Raw genomic sequence first — 15,284 nt, forward strand, 5'->3', positions numbered from 1 at the left:
CAAATCTAGGGGTTGCTGGATAGTGAACTGGTTAAAGACACCAACTTTTGACACAGAAAACCAGGCCTGGAATCCTGACTGGAGCATCACCTATTAAAGAGAACCCGAGGTGGGTTTGAAGAATATTATCTGCATACAGAGGCTGGATCTGCCTATACAGCCCAGCCTCTGTTGCTATCCCAAACCCCCTAAGGTCCTTCTGCACTCTGCAATCCCTCATAAATCACAGCCACGCTGCTGACAAACAGCTTGTCAGAGCTGGCTGTGTTTATCTCTATAGTGTCAGTCTGCTGCTCTCCCCGCCTCCTGCAAAACTCCAGTCCCCGCCTGCATCCCTTCCCTCCCTGCTGATTGGAGGGAAGGGATGGGGGCAGGGACCGGAGCTATGCAGAAGGCGGGGGAGCAGCTGAGACTGACACTACAGATGTAAACACAGCCTCACAGCATGGCTGTGATTTATGAGGGATTGCAGAGTGCAGGGGGACCTTAGTGGGGTTTGGGATAGCAACAGAGGATGGGCTGTATAGGCAGATCCAGCCTCTGTATGCAGATAAGATTCTTTAAACACACCTCGGGTTCTCTTTAAGCAGAGTCCCCAAAACAACCCAATGCTCTAAGTAAGCCTACTGAGTGCGCCATAAGTGGCTGCAACTCTCACGTGCTTTGAGTGTGACAGGATAAACACTATACAAATGTTAACATTTCTTTTTAATTTTTTTTAGCCTTGATGGAAATGTGCATTAGTGAAATACTGTTGTTTAGATACTGTATGTAGAGCATAAAAAAGAGATCAGGTAAAGAAAACTTCAGTCCACTATAATGTCTGCATAATAAGTGTCAGTTAGCTAGACTGTAATAAGCAGATTACATACACTTGTAACTGCCTAGGGATCAGCTGCACAAAGTTTTCTGTAAGAATATTGAAATGTGTTCTAGGACCAAAACAATGTGTGTGTCCAGTTAAGGTTAATCTGTGTTATCCTTCAATACTTTAATTGCTTTACCACCTTTGGGCTTATGTGTGATTACCACTGTCAACTAATATATTGATCAGCCCTTTGCTGTCTGCAATGTCTCTTACCTGAGTCCCTAAACAGGCCACCATCATATGTGTGAGGAGTTTCGCTGCAAACATTGAAGATCTAGTGCAGAATAACTGAGAGAGGATGGCTAAAGTAAACCCTGTAGAGAAAAACAACAAAATATGTACAATTCAATACATTAGCAGCCATAGGACTTACTTTTATGTAGAAAAATTACAGCATTTATGACGAAATTGGCAACTTTTTGACATGATATCACCTACAGATGAAATTAGGTAGATAAAATAGGAAGAAGAAATAGCACATAACTCGTAACCATGGGATAACAACCAGCAAGTCAATGCCCTACAAACTGATCACTTGAGCATGCAACACTTCCTGTCCCATGCTATACAGGAGACTGAAATGACACATATGTCACTTTTACTTGTGTTATTCTACATTATTTGGCCTGTAGAAACAATCAGGGATGAGCAGAAACTACGCCAGTGCGAATTTACGCATCATAGTTTGCATCTACGCATCGTAGTTCGCATCTACGCATCGTAGTTGGTAGGTGAAGTTTCAAAACTATGCTTACGAATGAACACGTAGCGAAGTACCACTACGCGTAGCTTACGCCCACTATGTGTAGTTAACACGTGTATTGCGTAGTGAACTACGAATGCGTTACTCGCGTCTAATTTTCCACGTGCAATTTGTATGCTTACAAATCTATGCATTGAAAGGGGAATGTACGCATAGAAGAGTTCCTGATACAAGTATTTAAATGCGTACAATTTTCTGCATGCGGGCATAAGCATCCGCATACACTACGCTTCGCACTACGCGTAATTGCGTATTTTAACGCGTAGTCTACGAAATGCATAAGAAGCGAATATTTGATTTCAAAGCCGTAGTTTGGTGAAGCGTAATTTCGTAAAACTACACGTAGTTCCAGCGTAGCAAAGTTGGCTGACTACCACTATCCCTGGGATGAACAGCAACTACGCCAGTGCGAATTTACGCATTGTAGTTCGCATCTACGCATCGTAGTTCGTAGGTGACGTTTCCAAACAATGCTTACGAATTTACGCGTAGCGAGGTACCGCTATGCGTAGCTTACGCCCACTATGCGTAGTTTACATGTGTATTGCGTAGTGAACTACGAATGCGTTACTCGCGGCTAATTTTCCACGTGTGATTGTATGCTTACAAATTTACACATTGGAAAGGGGAATGTACACATAGAAGAGTTCCCGGGATAAGCAGTTCACAGAGGAATTAATGCGTAAAATGTTCTGCATACGGGCATAAGCATCCGCATACACTATGCTTCGCACTACGGGTAATTGCGTATTTTAACGCGTAGTCTACGAAATGCATACAAAGCGAACATTTGATTTCGAAGCCGTAGATTGGCGAAGCGTAATTGCATAAAACTATGTGTAGTTCCAGCGTAGCGAAGTTGGCTGACTATGACCATCCCTACACACAACACAGCACACAAGGGATCCCCCCTCTTTTCCCGCCACCAACAAAGCTCTCTGTTGGTGGGGTCTGATCGCCCCCAACCCCCCCCCCCCCCCCCCCCCCCCCGCCTCATGGTTATTTTTTCTTTTAAAATAAATATTTATGTTAATATTTTTGTAAATGTTTTTACTATTTTATTATTATTATTATTATTATTTTTAATCCCTCCCACCCCCAGCCAGCCAATAATGGTGATCCGCTGTCACAGGCTTCTGCCTATGAAAGCCGATCCCTCTCATGTGCCCCAGGGGCTGTCACCAGTACAGCGCTGCTGCTGATTGCAGCACTGTACATGTAAATAGACGCCGATTTCGCCATCTAACAGTCTCCCGAGTGGCAATCGCCGCTCGGAGACTGAAGGCGGGGCGGAGCTCTGCCCCCCGAGCAGGAGATGCGCACGCACCTTGCACGTGATCTCCTGCAAACTGCTGCCCCAGGAGTTTACGCTGATCGGCGTTAGGCGGTTCTGGGGCTGCCGCCGCAGCCACACCCAACGGGAGTAAAATGAGCCATAAATTACCTTTCTCCTATGTTGCTGTCACTTACAGTAGGTAGTAGAAATCTGACATTACCGACTCATTTTACTCTGGGAGAAATGTACTATTTGTATGTGTTTTAAATTTTAAGATTTTGGCGACAGTTCCTCTTGTAACAAACTCTGATCCCCTAGTATGTGCTGCCACACCTAGTCCTATCTGTATTACAGGTTTCCAGAACAACATCACTCCTGGCAGCCATAAGCTCACATGTAAAATAATAAGGTAAAATCATTACTTTTAGTTGTGCACATGACATTGCTTTTAGATTTCTTACCCACCAAATAATGATGTGCTTGCTGGAACATCGTATCTCTCCATGTGTGGCTAGATTTACATGGAGATTTGAGGATTAGAGGGGAGCAGTCCATAGCAGCAATGTTTCCACTGATAAGCAGGCCCGGTCTGCCCATGATGCCAAGTGAGGCAACTTCCTCAGGCGGCAGACGTCTGGGGACAGCACCAGGCAGAAACAGGAAGTGAAGAGAGTGCCTGGCTAACCTATACTGGGGGCAACTGTACCTGGCTAACCTATACTGGGGGCAACTGTACCTAGCTACCAATGTTAGGGGCACCTACACCTGGCTACCTACCTATACTGAGGGTGTTTTTTGGGGGCTCACTGTAGCTATAACGTGTGGTACAAATTGTCTGGTGCTGTGCGATCATTCCAATCGGGGGGGGGGGGGGATGGTGCATCCTCACAAGTTTGTCTTAGGCAGCAAAAAATCCAGTGCCGTAGCAATAGGGAGTGTAGAGGTAGCAACTGCATAGGGGGCCCTTGGGCCAGAGGGTCCCCAAGGGTCCATCTCCAACCACAGTATTAGCTCTCTATTGGTCCTGTGCTGGTAATAATCACTTCTATATATGCTTTGAATACTAGTAATCATTAACAAACTGTTCCCCATCTCCATATTGCACTCTGACACCGTGGTTGTCCTTGGTAGGATTTTGTCTGCCGTATCAATTATAATGTAAAGAATGCTTGGGGAAGGGGGCCTGTAAAACTTGCACTGGGGCCCATAACTTCTTAGCTACGCCACTGAAAAGGTCTACAACCGGCCCTGCTGATAAGCTCTCCAAAATCAGTGAATTTGGCAGACATTACTGTTTACCTCAGACATGCTCCATTTGCCCTATGAAATGAAGGAGGGACACAATGATGGAAAAAAAACCTTAAAGGAAACCTGAAGTGAAAGCAAACTGGGGTAAACAATTGTATATACTAACCAGAAATACACATAAATCCTGCAAAGAAGAAGGCCTCGTTGTAAGATGACAGGTCATCAGTGTGAGCGAACACCGCATAGGAGGACATGTGAGTGCAGGCGCATTCCACATAGTCTGCAGAGTCCGTCATCAGCCTGCACACCTGACCATTCGCCAGCCATCTACAAAAACAACATTAATACAATTACAACAAGATTATGGCTGTTGCTGGTAAACTATCTGTACACCCATCAGTAATCAGAGCTGAAAACAAGTCACGGACATAACATTCCAGTGATAAATATGCTGTTTTTCCTCGAATTGTCATTTCAGGTACAACAGACAGGCCGCACCCTGACATAAATGTATGTAAAGCTGTCTGGGCTTGGTGAACCTGACACTTTCCGAGTATTACACAAATAGTGACTGACCGATGACAGTGACAGGAGGGGGTGAGGATGCTGGTGACAGGCTTCATGCTTATTGTGCAGGTCATTGGGTTTGCATAGCTGCGGGGTACAAGCTATTTTTGTTCACTGTTAGCTGGAAAGTAATAGCTATGTCTCAGCAAAACAGAATGTAAATCACAACTACAGGGATGGAAATGCCATTAACTGTTGACCCAAGTCTGGAATGTGGAACTGTTGGGCCTTTTTATATTCTGTTTGCAGTGGAGGCTGAGCCAGCTTGCATAATACTGTTACAGATAAAGCACAGGCAGCAAATACAGAGATCAGTGAACTACTAATGCTGCTCAAAAGCATAATACAGGAGAATCCCTTTACAGTAAACTCCAAGGGACTACTAATAAAAGTTTACTTTATCAGAAGCTGTCATACTTGAGCACATAATGTAAACTGTAGTACTGCATATTAACAGTCAATAATTGGGAGTATTGTTTTATTTTCACTGCTTCAGCAGGTAAGCACAAACAGCTTCTAAGCTATATCAAAATGAACAGTACTCAATATGCAGGATATACATGCAAAAATCACGCAACAGCTTGCACAGTAAGCATAGGTCTAACCAGTAAATGCAGGTGCAGTACTGATAGTGTGTTCTTCAGTCCACATGTCTGTGCAGCTTGGATGATACTGTAGCATTGCAGTCATGCACAAGCAAGTCACAGATGATAGGCAATTCCCTCAGTAATCAGGCAGCAGCTTACACAGGAAGCAAATAGTAGATGCAGCTTGCGATGGGTGTGCAGATAGCAAGCAGGCCACAAGTGGCTTGCAAGCCCATCCACGGTTCATGCATCTCCCACTGACGTATGACGCATGCACCCGCCCACTTTCCACTATAGCTAGATACAGAATACCGCAGGGGACAAAAACTGGTTCACTATAACAGAATTTCTATTTTATCCGGGTTTACTATACCAGGTGTTATTCTCATATACTTATAATGGTGCTTGGCCTTTCCCAAAGTTCTACTAGATCAGCATTTACTGTAACAAGATTATACTGCAGTCAGAAAGTAAATTCAGGGAGGGTGATTCACTAGGCTGGGAATACTAAAAAAAGTGGCCACACGTTTACAAAGCAAAAGCCCGCTGATGCGGCCCGCAATAGCTATACACAAATTCATTCACTGAATCCAGGCCGATAGCAATGACTTCAAGTGAACCTCCAGACTAAAAATTTACTCAGCAGCACTGGAAAGGCTTGGTGTTTCTTTAACTGTTTCACAGCATCAGAACTTTGTTTCTCTTATACAAGCCTCATTTTTAGCTGCACAGAAAAAAACTGCCCGGGCATTTTTCCCCTAATGCTGTGCAAAGCATGATGGGATTTCTGATGTTGTTGTTCTCGTTCTGCTGTTTTGGTGCAATTTTTTTTTTTTTTACATTTTGTATTTGACATTTGAAGCCTAGCGCATGCAGCTGGGAGGGGTTATCAGGACACAGGACAGTAGGAACTGTGTCTCCTGCTCCCTGTCACCTCCTTTCAACCAAAACGATGGCTTCCCCCATGACAAAGATGGCAGCCCCCATGAATCACAAATATTTGCCTGTTCTTTTAAAACGGGGTGGGTAAGAGATTATATTACCTATCTATTCTAATTAACATAAGTAATGTAACTTAATGACAGCATGTTTGTTTAGGCTGAAGTTCCCCTTTCAGTCTCATCCCAGCATTTTCAGGGCTACATTGTAAACATTTTCCCTGTTATTCTTAGAAAAATGTATATAAAACACCCAGGCGATACTATTTTAGTTGATTTGCTAAATATCAAGACAAAAGCTGTGAACCTCCTACTCACATGTTCTGGATTAGTCCACCACCTCATGGGAGATTCTCAAACATACTAGCTAGCCAGCCAGTCTATTCGTCTGCACACTATTGTGAGAGTTGTACTGAACAACTGTAATTCAAGGAGTGCTTCCTAAAATAAATAAATCCCTAGAACTCCCCCCCCCCCCCCCCTATAAGTAGATGGCCTATGACTGTAAGTAGTGAGAGGCATATGGTGGCTGCCATATTTATTTCCTTTTACAGAATATCAGTTTCCTGGCAGTCCTGGTGATCTCTATGGCTGCAGTAGTGTCTGAATCACACACCAGAAGCAAGCATGTGGCTTATCTAGTCAGACTTCACTCAGAGTGCTTGGTCTCCATGCTTGTTCAGGGTCTAAGGCTACAAGTATTAAAGGCAGATGATCAACGGGACAGCCAGGCAATATGAATAGTTTAAAAGGAAACATGTCATCAGTTAAACTCCCTAAACAGCATTCCCCATTGGTACTGATACGGCCTTCCAAACTTCCAGTAGATCCTCAAAATTATCCAAGCCCCTCCTGGGCACAAACACTCCCCTCCCATTCTGGCCACTCCCCTGAGGATGCACTTTTACCACTTGATTACAGCCATCCACCACAAGATCACTTTCCAGTGTCATTATTCTCTACATACAAAAAGAACAAAGAGGATGTAGTACAATTCATGTAGGAGGAACAGTTATTTTACAGCACATGCCGATACCTTTCTGATGCCTGATTCCACAGAAGACACAATGACGTTCGTGGTACAATGCGACCTTCAGCTGCATTAATCCTGTACACAACCTCATTGTTATCAGTTAACTGATGAGAGAGGTTTCCTTTCACACTCACTGATAAAATCTGGAATTGAAGGAAAAACATTTTTGTTTCAATGGATCTACATGGCAAAGAGCGATTCTTGTATGCAGTGTGTTGTTATTATTCAGAATCACTGTTGTATAGAGAGGGGTCACCTCTTGCACCTGCATATTTGTATTTGTAATCGGAAGTAAGTGAATAAGAGCTTACTGCTCTAATATGGCATCTCCCATCATGCCTCACACACTACTGGCTGGCAAGGAATGCTGTCTCGCGCCATTCATAGCAGAGCTTGAGAGCAGCTGTGCCAGAGACCTTTATCTGGCGAGATATTCCATTGTTGCTACGGAAACTGTTAACTATTTCACTGGACACAAGTATAGAAACAGAATTATATTATGGACAATTCCAATGTTTTAGAGTGCAAATCTGTTTTAGGGGAAGCATTATTATTGTTATCAATTAACTAGGACACAGTATCAGAGCAATGCTAAAAAAAAATTACGTTGCTCATTATTGATACAATTTTTAGTGGATGATTACTATTTTGCTACCAAATCGTTTAGATCAGATTGTATGAAAACAGAAGCGCATTATAGATCGGTTCCTTGAACACTTGAGAACTTCTGCCACGCTTGTCTACCTCCCTGTATGTAAACAACTGTAAACACATGTAAACACTTGGCTCTGTTTTCTATTTTTAGAAAACGGAGTTAGTATAGTGTCCTCTTGTGGCCAAAAAGTAAAACTACAACCAATTACACCATTATACACTTACCATAGAAAACTTAAATAGATTTTCATTATTTTTTAACTCCGTCCACCCCTCCCAAAAATAAATTTTTATTGCCATAAACATTGTAATCACCGGGACAAATGGGCAAATAAAACGTGTCTGTTTTATCCACAATAACATATTTTATTTTTAAACTACAATGGCTGAAAGCAAAGAAATGGTGAGTTTTTTCATTTTTTCTTCTTTTTCCCTGTAAAATGCATATAAAATAATATAATTCTTAGAATAAAGTACTGCCCAAAGAAAGCCTAGTTTGTCCCGCAAAAAAATAATATATAGATCATTTCAGTGTAATAAGTAGCGATAAAGTTATTACCAAATTAATGAGAAGAGCTTTCGAAGGGGAAAAAAACTGTGGTTCAGAGAGCTTGTGTAAAGGGAGACAAGAGACCGGTGAGGCATGGGGAGCCTGTTAATGCCCCACAAGCGCTGAAAGGCCACTGTAATCCTGGCCCATCATACTCCGTGAGTCTTAATACCCACAGAGTGAAGCTGGTGGAGGTGTAGGACACCCATAGAGAGTTTTAACAAGTAAGCACTATCTGATGGCATATATGATTGAAATAAGGAGAAGTGATTAATTCTCATTACAGAAGCTCACCTAGAAATAGAGACGTTTTCTCTTTTGTTTATATGTGGACTTTGGAGAATTTATTAGTGTTTTCATATAATGTTTTCAGGATTGTGTGCAATTAATTATATGTTATTGTGGGAGGCTCAAGCGCTGTATGATTTGTGATAAGTATTCAGGGCAGCCCATTTTATTTGGTTTTCAGCCGCCCATACAAAGTGTGACAACTTGTGCTGTGGAATCCTGTTTAAACGAGCTCTAAGGTGGGAGGGCCAACAAAATGCAACTGCTAGTTCTCACTTTTAGATAGAGATAATAATTTTAAAGACAGAAGTGAAGCTATAAAATCAAGTGAGCCCCCTCCCCCCGCAGAGAAGATGGAAAATGTCAAAGTGCAAACTGGACGCAGATATGATAAAATGGAGGGGAGGGAGGGGCATAGTGGAAGTGGGTAGCAGTGGTGTAAATATTAAGGCAGCAGTCCCTGCAAGCCACAAAGGTGGCACTACAGGGGAGTGGGCCTCAATTTCTTCCTTCCCTCTCTCCTCAGTGCCCCATTCCTGTGTTCCCTCAGAAACCAGATCTTTCCTCCCCAACCCCATTTTTCCACACCCTTCCTGGGAGTGATTTAGTCTAGAAACTATAAAGAGCGCTGTAGGGACTCTCGTTTTTCATGATGTACTGTGCACAATGTGGAGAGCGAGGAACCAATAAGCCAAGATTATGGTTAAGGTGGCCACTAATGATCCAATTTATAGCGAAAAATCGTTCGAGCGATCAGAAATTCTGATCGGAAGTGAAATATTGTAATACATCGTTCACTACACCATCAACGAACCAATCTTTGCTTCCTATCTATCACAACCAACAAGAAAATCCAAATTTTGGTTAGACGAAAATTCATTCGGGCGACATTTTTTTCACTCGTTCATAATCGATTGTGTCCATCAATGGAGGTTATTTACAACCAATCCGATCAGAATTTCTGATCGCTCGAACGATTTTTTGCTAGAAATTGGACAGTTAGTGGCCACCTTTAGGAAGGTGGAAGAGACAAGCTGGCCACTAACAATACAATCTTTTTCATCCAATCTTACCATTTCTATGTAATATAAGGTAACTACCTGAATTATCCATTTTATATATTCAGTCCGTTTACCTTTACACTACCTAGATTTGGTAAACTTGGATGAAAAAGATTGTATCGTTAGTGGCCACCTTTAGGCTATGTCACCAAACTGAATATTTACAGCTGGACAGTCAAGGGGCTTGATTCACTAAGCATAGTAGTGCATAACAGAATGAGTTAGCTACTGTTACGTGTGCGAGTGAATCAGTGTGCCTTAATTCAGTGTCCCTGCACACTACGCGTGCTATTGGCAGTGTAGCATGCGTAATTGGGGAGTGTGCAATCTGCGCACGCTATGCTGCTGCATTGCAGCAAAGCAAACTCTAGTAACTTAAATTCGGCTCTACTTCTTCCACCCTGAGCCCCAGCGGTCCAGTCACATTAAATGATCTGACTTCACAGACAGACTATTGGGCTAATCAGAGTGCGGGGATCAGCTCCTTTAATGTGACTGGACCCGCTGGGGCTCAGGGTGGGAAGAGTGGAGTTACTAGGGTTCGCTATGCTGCAATTCAGTGTGCCCGCTCCCCGATTACGCGCACTACACTGCCAATAGCACACGTAGCATGCAGGGACACTGAATTAAGGCATTCTGATTCACTAGCATGCATAACAGTAGCTAACTCGCACTGTTTTACGCTTAGTGAATCAAGCCCATAGTTTTTTGTGTGGTAAAAAGCATGACTCCCAACTGTCCCTCTTTCGCAGGGACAGTTCCTCTTTGGGAACCAGATCCCTCTGTCACTCTCTTATTTGTCCCTCTTTCAGCACTGATGTAAAGATCTGAGTAAATATATGTATTTTTTACTGAAAAGGGTTTTTAACTTGCAATTAAATTGACATATTTCTTATTTTTAAATGTTAAAATTAAGAAAAACTAATGATGATAGAAGGACCAGTGTGGTTTGAATGAAAACGACATATTTTGCTTCTTCATTCTTGTGATAGACATGGCGAGGGGTGTGGTGTGGGTGTGGTTAGAGTTGTGGCAGGGGCATAGCTTAAAGTTTCCCTCCTTTCTTTTCTCAAAAAGTTGGGAGTTAAGGAAAATGTGTGTCATTTTCCAAGAGCTGACCCTATGGGGTTGATTTATGAACATTTACCATGCTAAGGAGCGTGAGTTAATCCAGCGAGCACATGCTACTGTCAGCGTAGCGTGCGCTCTTCAGCTATGCGCGCTCCTTTGAAGTACCGCCAGATGCTATGTAGAGCAATCACAATACTTAAATAGCGTGGCTGCTACTACATTAATTAACATCAGCTCTCTGCTGACAGTAGCGTGCGCTCGCTGGATTAACCCGCGCTGCTTAGCGTGGTAAATGTTCATGAATCAACCTCTATATGTTTTGCTATACAAGGCACGCTCATAAATACATGTACTTCACCGACATTTAAACAGTCAAGCTCATCCCTATAAATAACGATGCTTGCAACGAATTACCCTTCTGGAACCATAAAGTTAATTGCATCACAATTCCAGGAAGAATGCAATGAATCTGGCTGGAGAGTAAAAATAAACAAGCAAAGCATTGCTGGATTTTGTTAGAGTGCTGTGAGCGAAGCTTGAAGGCTTCACGGGGAAATGAAAACAGGCTTCTCTTATGTAACTCTGTAAATTACCTTGTTATTTAAAGCGCTTTCTTCAGTTCCTGTAAGGAACCACTGCTGGCTGCTGAACTCTGTAAACTGCACAAGTCTGCAGCTGTCCTCTGAGGTGCTGTTCTCCAGAAAAACTGCCAAGAGTCTCTCTGGCAATTGGATCATATCCCCGTTCTTCCCTTCAAACTTGTGTCCATTTATTTGCTGTGGATACCAGTTATAAGCACTTATAGATAAATAAGGACAAGTGTCAAAGAGAGTCTTCCCTCTGTGAAAACATGATACATTACACAATGTGAATCTCTGTTTGCAACAACACTAAAGATAAAAAGCACTTTAAAGCTGAGTTCTAGACAGATAACTAGCGCTAGTCTAGTTGAGGGGACCCATGGCGCTTTCTGCTCTAGGCAATATGGTTGCGTCCACTAATTTGTCAAAAATAGGGGACACAACAGGAAACACTGTCCACGGCACCACCCAAATTAGGTTCAGTAAAGCAAGGGGAAAACGGTAGCCTGAAACAAGCACTGAGCTGGAAGGCGAGTAGCCAAAAGTCGCGATTATAGTCCTTGTGTGCAATTTTAGCATTAGTGTTCCCCCTAAGTCCTCTATTTATTACACATAAGTGGATGCGACCAATTTGCCATGAGCAGGAAGTGGCTGTTGGTCTATGAGGTTGCCCGCTGGGTCCCCTCAACTAGACTGCCACCAGATAACCTAAATACACATTTGAAATGCAGTATTGCTATACAATTATCCATTTTGGTGTTCAATCGACCAATAGTTTTGACTCTTATCGAATTGATTGTAAATCAATTTCAATTTTGCAGGTTTGACTGAAGTAAAGCAATAGACCGAACAGGATGGGAAATTTCCATGGATTATACAAGAATTGAGCCCTTTTTCAGCTATATTTCGATCAAAACAAGATGAATTCATGAAATGAGTTTCTGAAGATGTGAATCAGGTTGGTGGTGGGGAGAAGAGGGGCATTGTGACTCATATCTTGCACAATTTGATCTATCAAATATTGATTGGTTCACTAAACATATCTCATGACTTAGCTCTCCTTACTTATTTTTGAAAGGAAAAAAGGGGGTGGAGTATGTGGGAGGAAACCAGAAGCCAATATAGCGTAGTAAGTTTGTGACACAGGGATTAAAGATCTATAGAAGAACTATTCAGCACTTTCCACTGAAAGAAAACAGTCACTATTGGTTGTTGTTGATTAATATTTCTCCAATAATAATTAATACATTTCCCATCCATTCTTAGAACGACTTTGCTTTGGATGCACTTAAAAAGTTTTATAAATAAGTTGAAAACAGACAAGGAGGTAAGTTTTGTGGATCGACCCCCATTGATTCCAGTGAGAGGAGCACTGATTAATCACCTCTTGATCGACAAACCATTGAAAAGGAAAAACAATGGGAATGTGAGTTGGACATAGTTCGATGAGTGTAAGGCCACCTTTACAAACACACACACACATTTCCACTTCCATTACAAATTCCCATTCGATTCTGGGCAGAGCTAAAGAAGTAATTCCGGCACTCGCAGCCCTTGGCCAGCATATGCATCCAGGACATAGATTGCATAGCACAGATACAGACTGTCATCCTTTTTCACCAAAACCTGGTTGACCTCTAGAAGCTAGCTGGGGATCTTCTACGTAGTAAAGGAAGAATCTGACTGGATTCTGTGAGCTAACACTGACAAAGACAGTTCCGCTCAGTCACTTTTATAAATACGGCCAGCTGTTGTCAAGGAACAACATGAAACCCCATAATAAAAATATTTTCAAATAACTTTACAAAATCTAAATAAAAATCACGATCACCTCATATACTTTACTTGCCAACAGACATATGGTAAAGTAATGCTGCTAAAGAGACCGACTCCCCCATAGCACAAAGCAGTGTGCCAACACGTTCTCTCCTTTCTAGTGCATGCTGGGAAAGCACTGTGCTTCTGACTCACGATAGCTGCAGCTATCGTTACTACTGAGGAGATTTTATAATAGTGGCATGTTCTGTAGCAGGCTGTCCCGCCTTTTTCCATTCTAAATCTCCAACATTCCAAATTTCTAACAACTAGAGGGACAGAATACCTAAGAGGAAATAAATATGTCTGCCTCAGTATCCCTCTCACTTCATGTCCCCAGAGGCATGAGAAATTACAATAGTGGTACTGTTCTGACTAAACACAGAAAGACTGGGCATAGAGAACAACTTGGCTAGGTCTTGTCCCCATACATTGGCACAACACAATTCTGCAGGTACATGAAGTTGGAAGAATCACACAGTGACATGTTGTAGAATGTAGTCAATTATACAGGACACCCACTTTATGTTAATTATACAGGTTTCAGCATCAAGAAACACTTCCCATATATATTGCTGTATATTGGTATGTTACCCCACCCTCCCAGCGATGTTTAGCCTAGGCTATTCAGCTATGTGGAATGTGGAGTTTCCCTCCCAGAGCATTCTGAGAAACCAGGCATTATTTCTACTGACTTTGGAACACACAGTAAATAAACATTCCACAGTGATTCACCTGTCATCAGTAAAGATGTCACCACCTGAGAAAAATTCCAGAATATAAATCAAAGTGAGGAAATTTGGGGAAAAACAGAGATTAAATATTTTATAAAGTAATATAGAAAAATAAGCAATTTTATTAATTACACTATATTCAGTTCCTCTTTAAAGTATCACCTGGGGTACACGTTCCATGTGTTGAGAACCTAGGCTGTGGGCCCAGGGCTATAAATCCTGTCCTTTGCTTAAAGGACAACTGAAGAGAGAGGTATATGGAGGCTGCCATGTTTATTTCCTTTAAAGCAATACCAGTTGCCTGGCAGCCCTGCTGATCCTCTGCCTCTTTTACTATTAGCCATAGCCCCCGAACAAGCATGCAGCAGATCAGGTGTTTCAGACTTTAAAGTCAGATCTGACAAGACTAGCTGCATGCTTGTTTCTGGTGTTATTCAGATACTACTGCAAAGAAATAGACCAGCAGGGATGCCAGGCAACTTGTATTGATTACAAGGAAATAAATATGGCAGCCTCCGTATACCTCTTACTTCATTTCCCCTTTAAGGTGTTAATTTCTCATCTGTGTTTTGCAGTTAACATTTTTGATTTTTAAAATAAAGCTCTTCTTTCATTTTAGATTCAGCAGCGTTGGCATAAGGAACAATAGCACAAAGTAAATACTGTCCTTTGTGTCACCAGGAAAACAGCTGCAGGCAGTGGGGTATCTACAATGCATAGGGCTCCCCAGTGAAACTTTAATGGCTTATGGTGCTCCAGGAGGGCAGTGCTTCTTTGGGATATGCTATGCTTTTTTTGCAAGAAAAACTATTATCCTTCATTCATGGATACAGCCACGTGCACCAACCTACATCTGACTGGGTGAAAACAACTAATGCTGCTTTACTTCTATACAAACTGACCTATCTGCAGAGAAACTGTCCTCTCAAATGTGAAAGGATTTGGGTTCCATGGACAGAATACCAAGATCACGGTGTAGACTATGAGACAGGGTGTTGAACTCTACTTAATACTTACTGCCTGGACCTATTAGCTATAATTCTTGACAGGACGGCCCGTGAAGGGAAGGGTGGTGGGGGTGGGGTTGGAAGGGTTGTGGATTTTATTGTACAACGTATTATGTATATGTGTATGGTTGCACTGTATGAAAATCAATAAAACTTATTTGTTAAAAAAAAGTGTATGGTGTAGAATATATCATAAACTGAAATGAAAAAAGATTTTGTTTTCGCGTTTATTCATTTTTTTTG

The 15,284-nt window shown here is 42.1% G+C and overlaps 1 protein-coding gene across 1 annotated transcript in view; it reads right to left on the reverse strand.

Annotated features, from left to right (window-relative positions):
• The window catches only part of ADGRV1 (adhesion G protein-coupled receptor V1), a 629,361-nt gene that overhangs the window by 219,156 nt on the left and 394,921 nt on the right, over positions 1-15,284 (reverse strand). The window contains exons 81-84 of the mRNA XM_068247792.1: positions 11,498-11,744; positions 7,284-7,423; positions 4,322-4,482; positions 1,082-1,182 (exon numbers count right to left, since the gene is read on the reverse strand). Of these exons, the coding sequence (XP_068103893.1) occupies positions 1,082-1,182; positions 4,322-4,482; positions 7,284-7,423; positions 11,498-11,744 (649 nt within the window). The remainder of the gene's footprint in view (positions 1-1,081; positions 1,183-4,321; positions 4,483-7,283; positions 7,424-11,497; positions 11,745-15,284) is intronic.

Source organism: Hyperolius riggenbachi, chromosome 1 (assembly GCF_040937935.1).
Source record: "Hyperolius riggenbachi isolate aHypRig1 chromosome 1, aHypRig1.pri, whole genome shotgun sequence".
Lineage (NCBI taxonomy): Eukaryota > Metazoa > Chordata > Amphibia > Anura > Hyperoliidae > Hyperolius > Hyperolius riggenbachi.